The following is a 15,951-nucleotide window of genomic DNA, read 5'->3' on the forward strand; positions in this document are numbered from 1 at the left end:
TCAGCACTGACTGTGGGTGCTCCTGTCCATCCCACACCCCAATTCCTGATAAGGGAATTCCCACTGTGGGTGCCCCTTCCCCACCCTACACCCCAATTCCTGTTGTGGGAATTCCCTCAGAACCTACTGCCCACCCTACACCCCAATTCCTGATAAGGGAATTCCCACTGTGGGCGCTCCTGCCCATCCCACACCCCAATTCCTGTATGGGAATTCCCACTGTGGGTGCTCCTCTGACCCCACACCCCAATTCCCAATACGTGAATTCCCTCAGCACCCACTGCTCACCCTACACTCCAATTCCTGCTACAGGAATTCCCTCAGCACCCACTGTAGGTGCTCCTCTCACCCCACACCCCAATTCCTGACATGGGAATTCCCTCAGCACCCACTGCCCACCCCACACCCCAATTCCTGATATGAGAATTCCCTCAGCACCCACTGTAGGTGCTCCTCTCACCCCACACCCCAATTCCTGATATGGGAATTCCCACTGTGGGTGTTCCTACCCACCCCACACCCCAATTCCTGTTGTAGGAATTGCCTGCCCTCAGCACAGCAGCTCCTGCCTTTGGGAACACTCAGCCTTTTTCCCTACCAGAAAATTCAGTTTTAGAGAAAAACAACAAACTCAGAGTGGAAGGGAAGCACAACCTCAACAGCTGCTGGGGCTGTGGGGCCTGGAGCATTTTGGGGTGAGGGCAGGGCCGGGAGGGGACAGCCAGGAGCAGCTCCAGGAGCATTCATGGGGTGAGGACAGAGCCAGGAGCAGCTCCAGGAGCATTCATGGGGTGAGGACAGAGCCAGGGGCAGCTCTGGGAGTGTCCACAGGATGAGAGAAGCCAGGGGCAGCTCCAGGAGCATTCCCGGGTGAGGACAGAGCCAGGAGCAGCTCCAGGAGCATTCCTGGGGTGAGAGGTGGCAGGGGGAGCTCCAGGAGCATTCCCGGGTGAGGGCAGAGCCAGGGGCAGCTCCAGGAGCATTCCCAGCAGGAAGGGAGCCAGGAAAGGAGCCAGGAAAGGAGCTGGGGCAGGCTCCAGGAGCTGATTCACTGTGCTGAGCAATGCCTGCCCCAGCCACTGAAGCATCACAGACATCCAGACTTGGCAGGCGCTCCCTCAGCCTCGGGAGAGGCTCCTCGGGAGCAGCTGAAGTTCAAAACCCTTCAAAACCCTTTTCAAACATGCAGTCCCAGCCCAGAAAATACCCCAAATCCCCCCCCTACCCACCCCCCAGCTTGCAGCCCTAGTGAACACCACATTTACCACTTTGGCCACCTATGAAATAACAGGAATGAGCACTTTGGAATGAGGTTTCTCTTCCAGAGAAAAGTTATTTACAGGACAGACCAGGCTTTGGAAAGCCCCTCACCCCAGGAGCCAAGGAGTTGTCACCTACTCTGCACTGAGCATTGCCACCAGTAAGGACATCACAGGGATATCCCTGGATCCACCACAGGGATATCCCTGGATCCACCACAGGGATATCCCTGGATCCACCACAGGAATAACCTTGGATCCACCACAGGAATAACCTTGGATCCACCACAGGAATAACCTTGGATGCACCACAGGAATATCCTTGGATCCACCACAGGGATATCCCTGGATCCACCACAGGAATAACCTTGGATCCACCACAGGAATATCCTTGGATCCACCACAGGAATATCCTTGAATCCACCACAGGAATATCCTTGAATCCACCACAGGAATATCCCTGGATCCGCCACAGGGATATCCTTGGATCCACCACAGGAATATCCCTGGATCCACCACAGGGATATCCTTGGATCCACCACAGGAATAACCTTGGATCCACCACAGGAATAACCCTGGATGCACCACAGGAATATCCTTGGATCCACCACAGGGAAATCCTTGAATCCACCACAGGGAAATCCTTGGATCCACCACAGGGATATCCTTGGATCCACCACAGGGATATCCCTGGATCCACCACAGGAATAACCCTGGATCCACCACAGGGATATCCCTGGATCCACCACAGGGATATCCCTGGATCCACCACAGGGATATCCCTGGATCCACCACAGGAATAACCCTGGATCCACCACAGGGAAATCCTTGGATCCACCACAGGGAAATCCTTGGATCCACCACAGGAATATCCCTGGATCCACCACAACAATCATATTTATAAGGCTTTCCTGTTTCATCTCCCCCATCAGGAATATCCTTGGGCTTGGACAGAATCCGTCAGCTGTGGTCCTGCACTCTGTAGATCCTGATGGATCAGTCTGGCCTCTCCTTTCCCAGCCTGGAAACCTCAGGGAGCTCCTCTGACCCACGTGGCCTCAAAGCTGCTCCATGTCCATGTCCAGCAGCACAGGAGGGGAACATTCCTGTGCCCACATTTCCACCAGGAACACCCCAAGTCCTGCCCCACTCCATGGCCATGCCAGACTGAGGGGTTCCAGCCAGGAATGAGCCATTTTCCAGGACACCTGTGCTCTCTGGAATGGAGCAGCAGGATCTGCAGCTCCAGAGATGCAGAGGCTTGGGCACAGCACTCTGGAAGCTCACAGGATTGGCCACTTTGCCTTTCCCTAACACTGAGAGGCTGCAGAAATCAGGATTTTCCCTGTCCAGCCCCAGCATTGCTCCTGCACAGCACATCCTGGCAGGCAGAACAAACACATCTGGAATTTACTCTGAGTTCCAAGCACTGCTTAACCCCACAGCTGGCTTTGGGCAGTACCAACTACGCTCTCAATCTTGGTTTAAAAACAAACAGAAAGTTATTGGCTGAGGTTTATACCCTGTTTTTACCTGGCTGAGGTGCTACAATTCCCATTTTAACTGTGAAGAGCTCGGTGGGGCTGGAGTTTCCTCAGCCACCACTGTGTGATCCAGCTTTGATGCTGCTTCTCCTGGGTAAAAATAATGATGGGTAAAGCCAAGGTCTTGCCACTTTCTCACAGAGAAAGCACATGGCTGTTCCTCCCCAGTTCTAGGGCAGCAGCACTTTGGGGTTCAGTTTACTACACCCTAAAAAGGGTGACAGCATTTCCCAGTGCTCAGCTTTCCCCAAGAACAGTGGGCAGGAGCTCTCTCAAGTCACGTCTGCAGCCTAACCTAGGTCAGTTTATCCTGATGCTTCACCTGCACATCATGGAAGCAGCATAAAATGGAATTATCTCTCTGTCTGCAAAGGAAAATCTGCAAACACTAAAAAAAAAAAACCCTGAAAAAAAGACACAAACCAGGGCTGACTCCCCTCCTAACCCAACCACTGGAAACAAAGGCATTGTGATACAACATTCCACCTCAAAAGAAGCTCTACAGACATCTAAGTGTGCAAATGTGGGTTTAGCTTTCCTTTTCCCAAGGGATAACTGTAGCCCAGCAGGGACCAAACATTCCATATAAATAAGGCGAGCTTTTTTTTTTTGTTTTTGCATAGAAGTTACTCAGTGATAGTCCCCCCCCAGTGCCCCCTCCTGTGCCCCCCTGCTTTGCCACCGAGCTGAGTCCTGCTCCTCCAGCTCCTGGAGTCCAGAAGAAACCTTGGACACATCCCAAAGGCTCCCTCACCCCAGAAGGTGGGATGGAGAAAACCCTCTGAATTTTACTACAAGCTGTCTCCAAACCCACTGTTGTTTTTAAACATTTGCAGTTCAATTTGGAGGCAATTCTTTTTTGTTTTCTTGTGCCAGACATTTGTAATTGCACCACAATTGTCTTGGTTTTGCTGCCCTTTTTGCCAATGTTGCTTTTGCCAATCAGTGCAGCAGCTCAATAAATCCAGCAGCTTATTGAAGTACCCAGAGCCTCTGCAGCACCATCCTCTGCTGCCAACAGCTTTGGTTGTGTTTTTTGTTTTTTTTTAATAATATATTTTATAAAAACACCTGCTATTAATATTCCACTGGAGCTCAAAGTGGCTCAGCTTGGGGCAAAGGCACAATTAAAACACCGTGTTTTCCTACAGGACTCTGCATTTATGGTTTGTAGAACAATAGAAATGTACAGCACCAATCCTTGGCTGGGAGGGGATGCGTGTAGGAATGAGTCCTCAGAGTCCCCCTGCAGGGGCTCTCGAGTCTTTCACCTTTCCCCCAGCAATTGGTTTGGAATTTTTCTTCTCTCTCCATCTCCCCCTTGGCTGGAATGCTCCCACTTGCTATCAGCTGACCATGGGCTCCACGTCCGTCTCTCTGTCCAAATCATCCTGAATTTCATCTGTGTTTCCTGAGTCACTGCTGGCTACAGAGCTGGGGGATGGAGAATTCCTGCAGGGAAACACAGGGAAAGGTGCAGCAAAAAAAGTCAAATATCCATGACTGAAGGAAGAAAAAAAAGTCTTACAAGAAAACAGTCAGTTTCCCTTCCCAACACTATTGAAAAACCTCTTTATTAACATTAAACATTGGAATTTCCCCAAGCTATTCAAAAAAACCCTTTAATAACATTAAACTTTTGCTTAAACAGCAAATATCAGTACAAAAATCAAGGTGCCACCCCAGCCATGCCCAGCTCAAACACAGAGGCTGTCCCAGGTTTGCTGACGGGGAAATGGAGAGCAAAGACTCTCAGCAGCCCTAATACCCAGAGCCCTGAAAATTGAAACTTTATCATCTTGTTCTACTGGGGTTGAGCAAGAGATAAGAGAAATCCCTCATAGTGTAAGGTTCTTAACACATGAGAAGATTAAAAAACAAGTTCTTCACGTAAGTCCAGAGTCGAGATTTAATTTGGGGTTTTAAGAATTGTAAATCTGAGATGTTAAAGACTGGAAGTCCAGCTGAGCTGGAGCTCCCTGTGCTCAGGAGCAGCTGCTGAGCCCTTGGGGACCCCAAATTCCCCCTTCCAGGGCTGATGTGGGACACAAGATCTCCAAAGGACAAGGCCAGCAAGTGACAGTGCTGACTTTAGCCCAGGCTGGCAGGAATTGATGCTTTAAGTTTCAGCTTTTGTATTTCCCTGATTTTGTGCTGCATTTGTGTATAACTGAACTTCACACAGAGTGTTAGCAAGTTCTCCTCACAGTTTAGTCAGACAAAACAATTCTTTTCCAGCCCCAGAACCAAGGGGAACTTTTGCAGCTTCAGGCCCAAAAAGTGCAAACAAAAATGAATTGGGGGGAGCAAACTTGGGGTAAATTACTTCATTACCTGAAGCTGTAATTGAACAACTAACCCACAATATGCAAACGGACTAAACTTTAAAAAGTGTGAAAACTGATCCCCCATGGTCCATCCTGGATGTAGCCATGGCCAGGCCCTTGCACTGCCCAAAGTGTATCTTTGAAGGCCTTTTAATAAATCCCGACTTTATTTAAATGAAGTAGGGATTTATTAAAAGGCCTTCATATATTTAATTAATCCCTACTTTTTTATATTTTATCTTTTTTATATTTTTAATTAATCCCTATACTTTTTTATATTTTTAATAAATCCCTACTTTATTCCTGTAACAGCCTCTGCTCTAGATGCCCTCTCCAGCATCAGACCAGGAAGGCTGTGCTGGTTTTCAGCTTCTTTTTCTACCTCTGAGGTCAGGATGGAAGGCACTGGAGCTGACAGTTTTTGTGCTCAGATTTAGGTGTTTATTATTTCTCATCAGTGTTACAGTCTCACAGCAGTGAGTTCTGCAGCTCTTCACCAGCAAGGCTCTAAATGGCCAACAATCTTTTGCTACAAGGTCTTTTAAGGCTAAACTGTCCAAGTAACAAATTACACCTGAATTATTTTTACTTTTAACCCAATAATTGATCCCTCAAAGTCTGCAATGCAGGCTTTTCTGTCCAGTTAGAAAATATCACTGAAACCCATGGAGAAGAAGGAAGTAAAAGGTGAAGAAGGTGAAGAAGGTGGAGAATGTAAAGAAGGTGGAGAAGAAGGTAAAGAAGGTGAGGAAGGTGAAGGTGAAGAAGGGGAAGAAGGTGAAGAAGGTGAAGAAGGTGAGGAAGGTGAAGGTGAAGAAGGGGAAGAAGGTGAAGAAGGTGAGGAAGGTGAAGGTGAAGAAGGTGAAGAAGGTGAAGAAGGTGAAGAAGAAGGAGAGGCCTCCACCCTAAAACCTCCATCTTGCTCTATAATTATTACTATATTCCAAAACCCCAAACTCTGAGTTTTCCACCCTGTGATACTACACACTTCTAATCAACTCTAATCAACCACAATCCCAGTGTTATCGATCAATTCTGGAACCTTCCCCACGGCCTCAGGTCAATGCAGGGCTCTCCTGGGGGCAGTGCCCGGCAGCACAGAAAGGCTGAAACTCTCAGCATGCAGGAGGGAGCAGGAAGGAGCAGGAGGGAGAAGGAGGGAGCAGGAGGGAGCAGGAGGGAGCAGGAGGGAGCAGGAGGGAGCAGGAGGGAGCAGGAGGGAGCAGGAGGGAGCAGGAGGGAGAAGGAAGGAGAAGGAAGGAGAAGGAAGGAGCAGGAGGGAGAAGGAAGGAAAAGGAGGGAGCAGGAAGGAGAAGGAAGGAGCAGGAGGGAGCAGAAGGGAGCAGGAAAGAGCAGGAAGGATCAGGAGGGAGCAGGAGGGAGCAGGAGGGAGCAGGAGGGAGCAGGAGGGAGCAGGAGGGAGCAGGAGGGAGCAGGAGGGAGCAGGAGGGAGAAGGAGGGAGAAGGAGGGAGAAGGAGGGAGAAGGAGGGAGAAGGAGGGAGAAGGAGGGAGCAGGAGGGAGCAGGAGGGAGCAGGAGGGAGCAAGAAGGAGCAAGAAGGAGCAGGAGGGAGCTGCTAGGGCAGAGAGGAGCCCTCACCTGTCAGCTGAGCCCTTGATGAGCCTCCTGCAGGTTTCCATCTGCACGTCCAGGCCCCGTTTCATGCTGCACATCTCCATGTACTCGTGCAGGTGCCGGTTCATGTCGCTCTTGGCCGTGGCCAGTTCCAGCTGAAGGGCAAAGAATCGGCTTCAGGGCAGGAGCAATCCCACTTTTCCTGTCTTCCTGCACTCCTCATACTGCCTCAGCTGCCCAGAGCCCACCCACACACCCCACAGTGCCCATTTCACTCACTGCTCCTGGCTGCCAATGCACCCATGAGCCCAGGAAGGGCAATCACAGCTCCACGCTGGCTCTGAACAGCCCTGGTCTGGCTTTTTATTAAAAATTTTCTGTTTCTAACACTACCACAAAAGCCATCCTGCTGATTTTATTGCTTTTAAAGTAGCTGAACTATCTTAAGTGTAATATAAATCTCCAAGAGCTTATAAGACTAGCTCAAAAAAAAAAACATATATCACCCTGGAGGGCTTTTCCTGCACTTTGTTTGTCAACAGGCAATTAATGAAAGCAGCTCCAGGCAGGACAGAGATTTTGAGAAGCTCCAGCTGCTGTTTCTGGCCACCTGTGAGGCCACATCAGGGGAAGCATTTCCCAGAGTGAGGGTGGATATGCAGAACAAAGGAGTAAAAAGAAAAATAATGTGTTTTATTCCCTTTGTTCTGCAGGTTCTCTCTCCACCAGCCTCAGATTTACGCTCAGTGCTGAAGCACGGAGCAAAAATAACCCAGAGAATGGCATTTAGAAAAATCCCCAGGGCAAGCCAGAGGGAAATGCCTTTGCATTGCTGGATGTATGGACGTCCCTGCTTCCCTCTGGGACAGCTCTGTGCTGTGTCCATCCACCAGGAACAGCTCCCTCACCTCTATCTGCCCTATTGTCTCCTGGTATTCCTTGTCTCTCGTTTTGAAGAAAGACTCTGTCTCGTGGATCAAGTTTCCCAGGTTTTCTTCCTGCAGGGGAGAGGAGGACACAAAAAAAATCAGCAAGGAAATAAAGGAATTCAGGAATTCTCAAGTTTCCCAGGTTTTCTTCCTGCAGGGGAGAGAAGGACACAAAAATCAGCAAGGAAATAAAGGAATAATTCAGGAATAAAGGAATTCTCAAGTTTCCTTCCTGCAGGGGAGAGGAAGACACAAAAATCAGCAAGGAAATAAAGGAATAATTCAGGAATAAAGGAATTCTCAAGTTTCCTTCCTGCAGGGGAGAGGAAGACACAAAAATCAGCAAGGAAATAAAGGAATAATTCAGGAATAAAGGAATTCTCAAGTTTCCCAGGTTTTCTTCCTGCAGGGGAGAGGAGGACACAAAAAATCAGCAAGGAAATAAAGGCATTCAGGAGAGAACTGGAGATTTTATTTAACCTCTTTGGAAATGCAGGTTTATTATGTTCCTTCCTGCACTGATCTTTTAAAGACACTGTTTTCACAGACTAGGAATATTCTTCAGTCTGGAATACCAGGAAAACACATTTCTGTGCCATGAGCACAGCTCTGGACACACAAAGGCAAGGTCTGATCAAGGCTCCAGCAATTAAACCCATGCACCTGCTGCATTCCAAAGCACCAACCCCCTGGATTTTCCTGAGCCTTTCACAGCCTGATCTCACTTGGACAGACTGGATTTGCTTTCCAGCCATGAAACTTTTAATTTTCCCTGCATTGACCACGCTGTTACTCCCAGCTTTGCACTGGAATTCTCGTTTTCCAGGTCCATATCATCACTCTCCAGTGCACACAGAGATTCCCACTGGAATTCCTGCACTGCTGGATAAAGCAGGAACAGATGCTGTCCCACAGGAAAGCTCCTCCTTTGGACTGACAGCACAGCCTGGGCTCCCAAACACACAGAGCTGCTTGGTGCTGCCCAAAAAGGCACCACAATGTCACTGTTCCCTCTTTCAAGCCTCCAACCACCTCAGTTTTCCATTAAAAAACGATCCCCAATTTAGCACAACTGCAGCAATGAGTGTTACAGGGGTTTCCATGCTCTGGCCACATCTGTGGCAGATTTACAGAGCTCATTGCTGGTACCCACACCAGGCTAGCCAGCCTGGAGTTACAAGAATCATCCCTCTGATCCTTTTATATGCAGAAGAGCTTTAAGGAGGAAGGTCATAAAAGAAGGTGGTGAGGGCAGCGTGTAAGAACTTGAAAGGAATAAAACCCACGGAAGGAAGATTCAGGCATGTAAAGCACATGTTAAAGAGCAGGCACAGCCGGAGCAGCCTTTATTCTGAACCTCCATCTACAAGCCAAATCTACCCTTTCCTTGTATAATTTTCATTTAGAAGGATTTAAGCTTCTTAAAATCTTTAGAGTTTCCCCCGCGCGGGGCCCGGGCTCGGCGCTATCGCAGCGCTTAGGCAGGCACGCCCGGCTATGCAAATCAGCTGTCATTAATTCCTGCACGAGGCTGCTCGTTAGCACCCTGCCACCCTCCCTCTGCTCGTTATCGCTGCCATTCTGCTGCTCCTGCTATCCCTGTGCCACTCTGTTATCCCTATGGTGCCACTCTGTTATCCCTGTGCCACTCTGTCCCTGTTATCCCTGTGCCACTCTCTGTCCCTGTTATCCCTGTGCCACTCTGTTATCCTGTGCCACTCTGTTATCCCTGTGCCACTACTCTGTGCCCCTGTTATACCTGTGCCACTGTCCAGCCATTATCCCTGTGCCATTCTGCTCCTGTTATCCCTGTGCCACTCTCTGTTACCCCTGTGCCACTCTCTGTCCCTGTTATCCCTGTGCCACTCTGTTATCCTGTGCCACGCTGTGCCCCTGTTATCCCTGTGCCACTCTGTGCTCCTGTTATCCCTGTGCTACTGTCCAGCCATTATCCCTGTGCCATTCTGCTCCTGTTAGCCCTGTGCCACTCTGTGTTCCCATTATCCCTGTGCCACTCTCTGTTATTCCTGTGCCACTCTCTGTCCCTGTTATCCCTGTGCCACTCTCCTGCTCCTGTTATCCCTGTGCCACTCTGTTATCCTTGTGCTACTCTGTTATCCTGTGCCACTCTGTACTCCTGTTATCCCTGTGCCACTCTCTGTTATCCCTGTGCCACACTGTGCCCCTGTTATCCCTGTGCCACTGTCCAGCCATTATCCCTGTGCCATTCTGCTCCTGTTACCCCTGTGTCACTCTCTGTTATCCCTGTGTCACTCTCCTGTCCCTGTTATCCCTGTGCCATTCTGCTCCTGTTACCCCTGTGCCACTCTGTTATCCCTGTGCCACTCTCTGTCCTTGTTATCCCTGTGCCACTCTCTGTTATCCCTGTGCCACTCTCTGTTATCCCTGTGCCACTCTCTGTTATCCCTGTGCCACTCTCCTGTCCCTGCTATCCCTGTGCCACTCTGTTATCCCTGTGCCACTCTCCTGTCCCTGTTATCCCTGTGCCACTCTGTTATCCCTGTGCCACTCTCCTGTCCCTGTTATCCCTGTGCCACTCTGTTATCCCTGTGCCACTCTCCTGTCCCTGTTATCCCTGTGCCACTCTCTGTCCCTGTTATCCCTGTGCCACTCTCTGTCCCTGTTATCCCCGTGGTTTCTGCAGCCCCAGCAGTTCCCAGTAATCCCCAGAGGCTCCCTGAGCTCTGGATGGATGATCCAGGAGCAGGAGGTGGAACAGGAACACAGCCAGACATCCCCAGGCTGCTGCCTCAGCATCTTCCCTGCCTGGGAGGGATCATCTCCCATCCCCGGCCCTGTGCTGCTCAGGATGCAGTGACAGCCACTCCCTGCCATTCCCTCATTCCCAGCTATTCCCAGCCCCATTCCCAGCCATCCCCAGCCCCGTTCCCAGGCCAGTTCCAGCAATTCCCAACCCATTCCCAGCCTGTTCCCAACCTATTCCCAGCCTGTTCCCAGCCCATTCCCAGCCTGTTCGCTGCCATTCCATCATTCCCAGCTATTCCCAACCCCATCCCCAGCCATTCCCAGCCATCCCCAGCCCCGTTCCCAGGCCAGTTCCAGCAATTCCCAACCCATTGCCAGGCTGTTCCCTGCCATTCCATCATTCCCAGGCTGTTCCCTGCCATTCCCTCATTCCCAGCTATTCCCAGCCCCATCCCCAGCCCCATCTCCAGCCATTCCCAGTCCATTCCCAGCCTGCTCTCGGCCATCCCCAACCATTCCATCATTCCCAGCTACTCCCAGCCCCATTCCCTGCCACTCCCAGCCCCATTCCCATCCCTTCCCAGCTACTCCCAGACTGTTCCCTGCCAGTCCCAGTCCATTCCCAGCCCATCCCCAGTCCATTCCCAGCCCCTTCTCAGACATCCCCTGTCATTCTCATCCCATCCCCAGCCCATTCCCAACCATCCCCAGCCCATTCCCAGCCATTTCCTGTCATTCCTAACCATCCCCAGCCATTCCCAGCCCTCTCCAGGCCGGTTTCAGGAGGCTCTGCAGTGCCTGGATTAGCTGCCTTTCCCTGGGATTTCAGGATTAAAAGGAAGCTGTTCATTATCCAGCACTGCCAGCAGATCCCCACTGGCTGGGCAGAGGGAAGCCCCAAGATTTCACAGGTCCAGAGGATCCCTGGGGTTTTTTATGGCCCTGCCACCACAGGTTCTGTGTCTGGGATGGGATTTACACCTCTCAACACCTCCCCAGACCACGCTGAGGTTGCTCAGCTCCCCACAGGAACAGCTGTGCAACCCCATGCCCTGCACATGTTATCATAACCAAGTGTGAATGATAATTCAGATAGAAAGTGAGGGGCTGTGGAAAATCACAGAATCTCAGACTGGTTTGGGCTGGAAGGAACTTAAAGTTCACCTAATTCCACCCCATCAATGGGCAGGGACACCTTCCACTGTCCCAGACTGCTCCCAAGCCCATCCAGCCTGGCCTTGGGCACTGCCAGTGATGGATCAGCCACAGCTTCTCTGGGCACCCTGTGCAGAGCCTCTCACACCCTCCACCCTATTCCTTTAGGGAAGGATTTTTCCCTAAAATCAAATCTAAACCTCCCTCCTGTCATCCCAGAACTTTAGAGAAAGCTCTGAAGGGTGACAAATTCCCTGCTGGGCCTGGAACAGACACCTTGGATCCTTCACCTCTCACTCAGGATTTTAAACACTCACTCTGAAGGAGCCAAGGAAGTAAAGTTTGGCCAATAAAGTGATTGCACAGATTGCAAATCAACCACAGAGAGGAAGCACTAAGAGGACTTTAAAATCAAAGTCAGTCTGTGTGGCAAACTAGCTCACCAGTGCAACACCCACAGGCTCAAATGGTGTAAAGGAGTGGCTGAGGGGGAGTTTGTGCAGGGAAGAGTTGGAGAAAACAACGAGGATGAACTCACCTCTCCTTGGAGGTCGATGGAGGGGTTGCAGTTGGTGAAGTCCTCCCAGAGCAGCAGCGTCTCCTCGTTCTCCTCCCACGTTAAACTGTCACAGTCGTCGTCGAAATCAAAGGTCTCGCGGCTGGGAGAACAAAGAGCCATCACTGCAGCCCCACTGCCTCAGTCCTCTAATTAATTGTCTAGAAAATGGGCTATGAGAGCTGAATGGGGCACAATGCAGCCTGGAAATCCTCACAGCTTTTACCAACAGCCTGTGGCACTGCCAGGGCCTCTCTGCTGGGCTCCCTGCCACCGCAGGGCTCAATAAAAGCTCCTTGTTGGAGCACCAGCCTGGCTCTGCCCTGCGGCTGGAGCTGCACAGGAGCCTCCCCTGCCTGCAAAAGCACAGAAATGTCTGGAGCTGTTCTGTCCTCCAAAGGAAAGGAGCCCAAACACAGCTCAGGGGGTGTCACAGGGCTCAGAAGCCACAAGGATTTCACGGGGGAGCTCAGCCAAGGGCTCCCCTGCAGCCTTGGAACACAGCAGGGCTGGAAGGAACCAGGGCTGAAGGAACAAGGGATGGAAGGAATCAGGGATGGAAGGAACAAGGGGTGGATGGAACAAGGGATGGATGGAACAAGGGATGGATGGAACAAGGGATGGATGGAACAAGGGATGGAAGGAACAAGGGATGGATGGAACAAGGGGTGGATGGAACAAGGGGTGGATGGAACAAGGGATGGAAGGAACAAGGGATGGAAGGAACAAGGGATGGAAGGAACAAGGGATAGAAGAAACAAGGGCTGAAGGAAGAACAAGGGATTGAATGAATCAGGGATGGAAGAAACAAGAGATAGAAGAAACAAGGGATGGAAGAAACCAGGGCTGAAGGAAGAACAAGGGATTGAATGAATCAGGGATGGAAGAAACAAGGGATGGAAGAAACAAGGGATGGAAGAAACAAGGGATGGAAGGAACAAAAGCTGAAGGAAGCAGGGCTGGAAGGAACCAGGGATGGGATGGAAGGAACCACCAAGGCTGGAAGGAACAAGAGCAGGAAGGAACAAAAGTTGAAAGGAACCAAGGCTGGAAGGAACCAGGGATGGAAGGAACAAAAGCTGGAAGGAACAAGAGGTGGAAGGAACAAGGATGAAAAGGCTGAGCCCCTGAGATGTGCAGAGCAGCACAGACACTGCTGCAGGCACTGAGGGCAGAGCACAGGGCAGGAGTGGCCTTTCACACCCTTCTCTGCCCTAACCTTGTGCAATGAAGGAAAGCTGCAGAGCACACAGCAGCAGCTGCTCCTCATCTCTAACCCTGTGTAATGAAGGAAAGCTGCAGAGCACACAGCAGCAGCTGCTCCTCATCTCTAACCCTGTGCAATGAAGGAAAGCTGCAGACAGAGCACACAGCAGCAGCTCCTCATCTCTAACCCTGTGCAATAAAAGAAAGCTGCAGACAGAGCACACAGCAGTAGCTGCTCCCCATGGGGGTTAAGGAGCCCTGACCAAGAGCTGGAATTCCTCCCTGAGCAGCCTGGATTCCAGGCTGATGCATTTTTATGGCTTTAGCTCACTTCCTCTGAGCTGATAACATCTCAGGAAGGAGCCTGGCGCTGTCCCAAGGGCCAGGAGGTTTGTCTGGATCAGCAGCACTGTAAAAATGTCATTTTAAACACTTGGACACTCCTGATTGTGCTTTTTGCCATTCCACCTCTTCAAATTGTTCTCTTTTTCCAGGATCTGTCCTGGTCAGAGAGCACAAAGGCTCCTGAGCTGACCTCACACAAAATCCACTGCAGTTCTGATTTTGTGCTACTTATTGTTAAAAATTCAGTTCATTACAGCTAAAAGGCAACTTGGTTTGTTTCTGTTAATGATACCAGCTCCTCTATTTATTTCTAAGCTATTATTTTCTGCTTCACAAAGACCCCAGGCCCATCCCCACCAACATTTTCACCCCAGCTTGACAGAACACGGCTCCTGTAGCACTTTGTGCCACAGGTAACAGGACATGGACACAAGAATTTCATTAGCAGGACCAAAACCAACTGGGTGTCACAGGGCAAGTTTGGGAACAAAATTAAAACTTAAATGCATGACCAACCTGGCAGGTACATTTAACTTCTTGCTTTTTGAAAAAAAATCCACACACTGCCTGCTGTCACACTGAATTTAGCAGTGGAAAAGTCAAAATTCTGTATTTATGACACTGATTATTACCCTAACACCAACCCTAACCCTAAAAGGAGCCCAGACAAGGGGAATCATCAGAGCTTTGGCAAAACCCATCCCTCACACACACGGGATTCAGGCAGAAAGGAGGAAATGCTCCCCTGAACCAGAACTCCAAAAAGCCTCACCAGGCTGTATTTGTGGATATTTTGGGGTGTTTTAGGAGTGTTTTGAGGGGTTCTGGGGGTCCTCACCTGCGTTTTGAGGTTCCCTGGAGGTTTGGGGGTCTCAGGGTTTGATATGTGGATATTTTGGGGTGTTTTAGGGGTATTTTGGGGGTCCCCACCTGCATTTTGAGGCCCCCAGAGTGGAATTTGGGGATATTTGGGGGTGTTTGAGAAGGATTTTGGGGGGTCCCAGAAGATCTCAGGCTGGGGTTAGGGGATATTTGTGGATATTTTGGGGTGTTTTAGGAGTATTTTGGGGGGATTTGGGGGTCCCCACCCGCATTTTGAGGCTCCCAAGGTGGAATTTAGGAATATTTGAGGGTATTTGAAGGGATTTGAGGAGTATTTTGGGGGGGGTTGGGGGTCCCCACCTCATTTTGAGGCTTCCAGGGTGGAATTTTGGAACATTTGTGGATGTTTGAGAAGGATTTTGGGGACTTTTGGGGGTCCCAGGAGATCTCAGGCTGGGGTTAGGGGATATTTGGGGGTATTTGAGGAGTATTTTGGGGGGTTTTGGGGGTCCCCACATGCATTTTGAGGCTCCCAGGATGGAATTTGGGGATATTTGGGAGTATTTGGGAGTATTTGAGGAGTATTTTGGGGGTCCCCATATGCATTTTGAGGCTCCCAAGATGGAATTAAGAAATATTTGGGGGTATTTGACGGGATTTGAGGAGTATTTTGGGAGGGTTTGGGGGGGTCCCCACCTGCATTTTGAGGCTCCCAGGATGGAATTTGGGGATATTTGGGAGTATTTGGGAGTATTTGAGGAGTATTTTGGGGGTCCCCACCCGCATTTTGAGGCTTCCAGGGTGGAATTTTGGAACATTTGTGGACGTTTGAGAAGTATTTTGGGGACTTTTGGGGGTCCCAGGAGATCTCAGGCCGGGCTTTGGAGGTATTTGAGGAGTATTTTGGGGGTCCCCACCTGCATTTTCAGGCTCCCAGGATGGAATCTGGGGATATTTGGGAGTATTTGAGGAGTATTTTGGGGGTCCCCACCTGCATTTTGAGGCTTCCAGGAGGTTTGGGAGTTCTAGGGTGGGGTTAGGGGATATTTTGGGGGGTTTGGGGGTCCCTACCCTGGCCCTGATGGGAGAAGGGGACACAAAGCAAACCTCCAGCCACCTCCCTGAACTGCTCAGACAGCACCACGTGCTGAGAGTCCCTCCTGGGCTGCTCCAAACCTCCTTCCTGGGAGGAATGTGGTTTGGGGTAAAGCTTCAGGCAAAAATATTTAGTTCAGGGGTAAAGCTTTAAGTAAAATAAACTCCAGTTCTTCTTAGGCAAAATAAACTCCAGTGTGGGAGACTGGACTTTGCAGCAACAGCTGACAGCACCAACATTCCTGACATCTATAAATTGTTGTCCACTGATCTTTCAGACACATCCACCACTCCCTTTTGCCTGCAGCCCAACTGAAAAACCTCCCAAAAAACCTGAGAGGTTTGTACCACCCCAAGCTGAGCTTTCAGTTCAAATGCTACCCAGCCAAGCAGCAGCAACTCCAGAAACCA

General features: G+C 50.3%; 1 protein-coding gene across 1 annotated transcript in view; it reads right to left on the minus strand.

Annotated features, from left to right (window-relative positions):
• Positions 1-3,943: 3,943 nt before the first annotated feature.
• Positions 3,944-15,951, minus strand: part of IFFO2 (intermediate filament family orphan 2) — a 58,627-nt gene continuing 46,619 nt past the window's right edge. The window contains exons 6-9 of the mRNA XM_063177203.1: positions 12,055-12,175; positions 7,614-7,703; positions 6,730-6,860; positions 3,944-4,255 (exon numbers count right to left, since the gene is read on the minus strand). Of these exons, the coding sequence (XP_063033273.1) occupies positions 4,150-4,255; positions 6,730-6,860; positions 7,614-7,703; positions 12,055-12,175 (448 nt within the window). The 3' untranslated portion in view covers positions 3,944-4,149. The remainder of the gene's footprint in view (positions 4,256-6,729; positions 6,861-7,613; positions 7,704-12,054; positions 12,176-15,951) is intronic.

The sequence above is a fragment of the Melospiza melodia genome, chromosome 26 (genome assembly GCF_035770615.1).
Source record: "Melospiza melodia melodia isolate bMelMel2 chromosome 26, bMelMel2.pri, whole genome shotgun sequence".
Lineage (NCBI taxonomy): Eukaryota > Metazoa > Chordata > Aves > Passeriformes > Passerellidae > Melospiza > Melospiza melodia.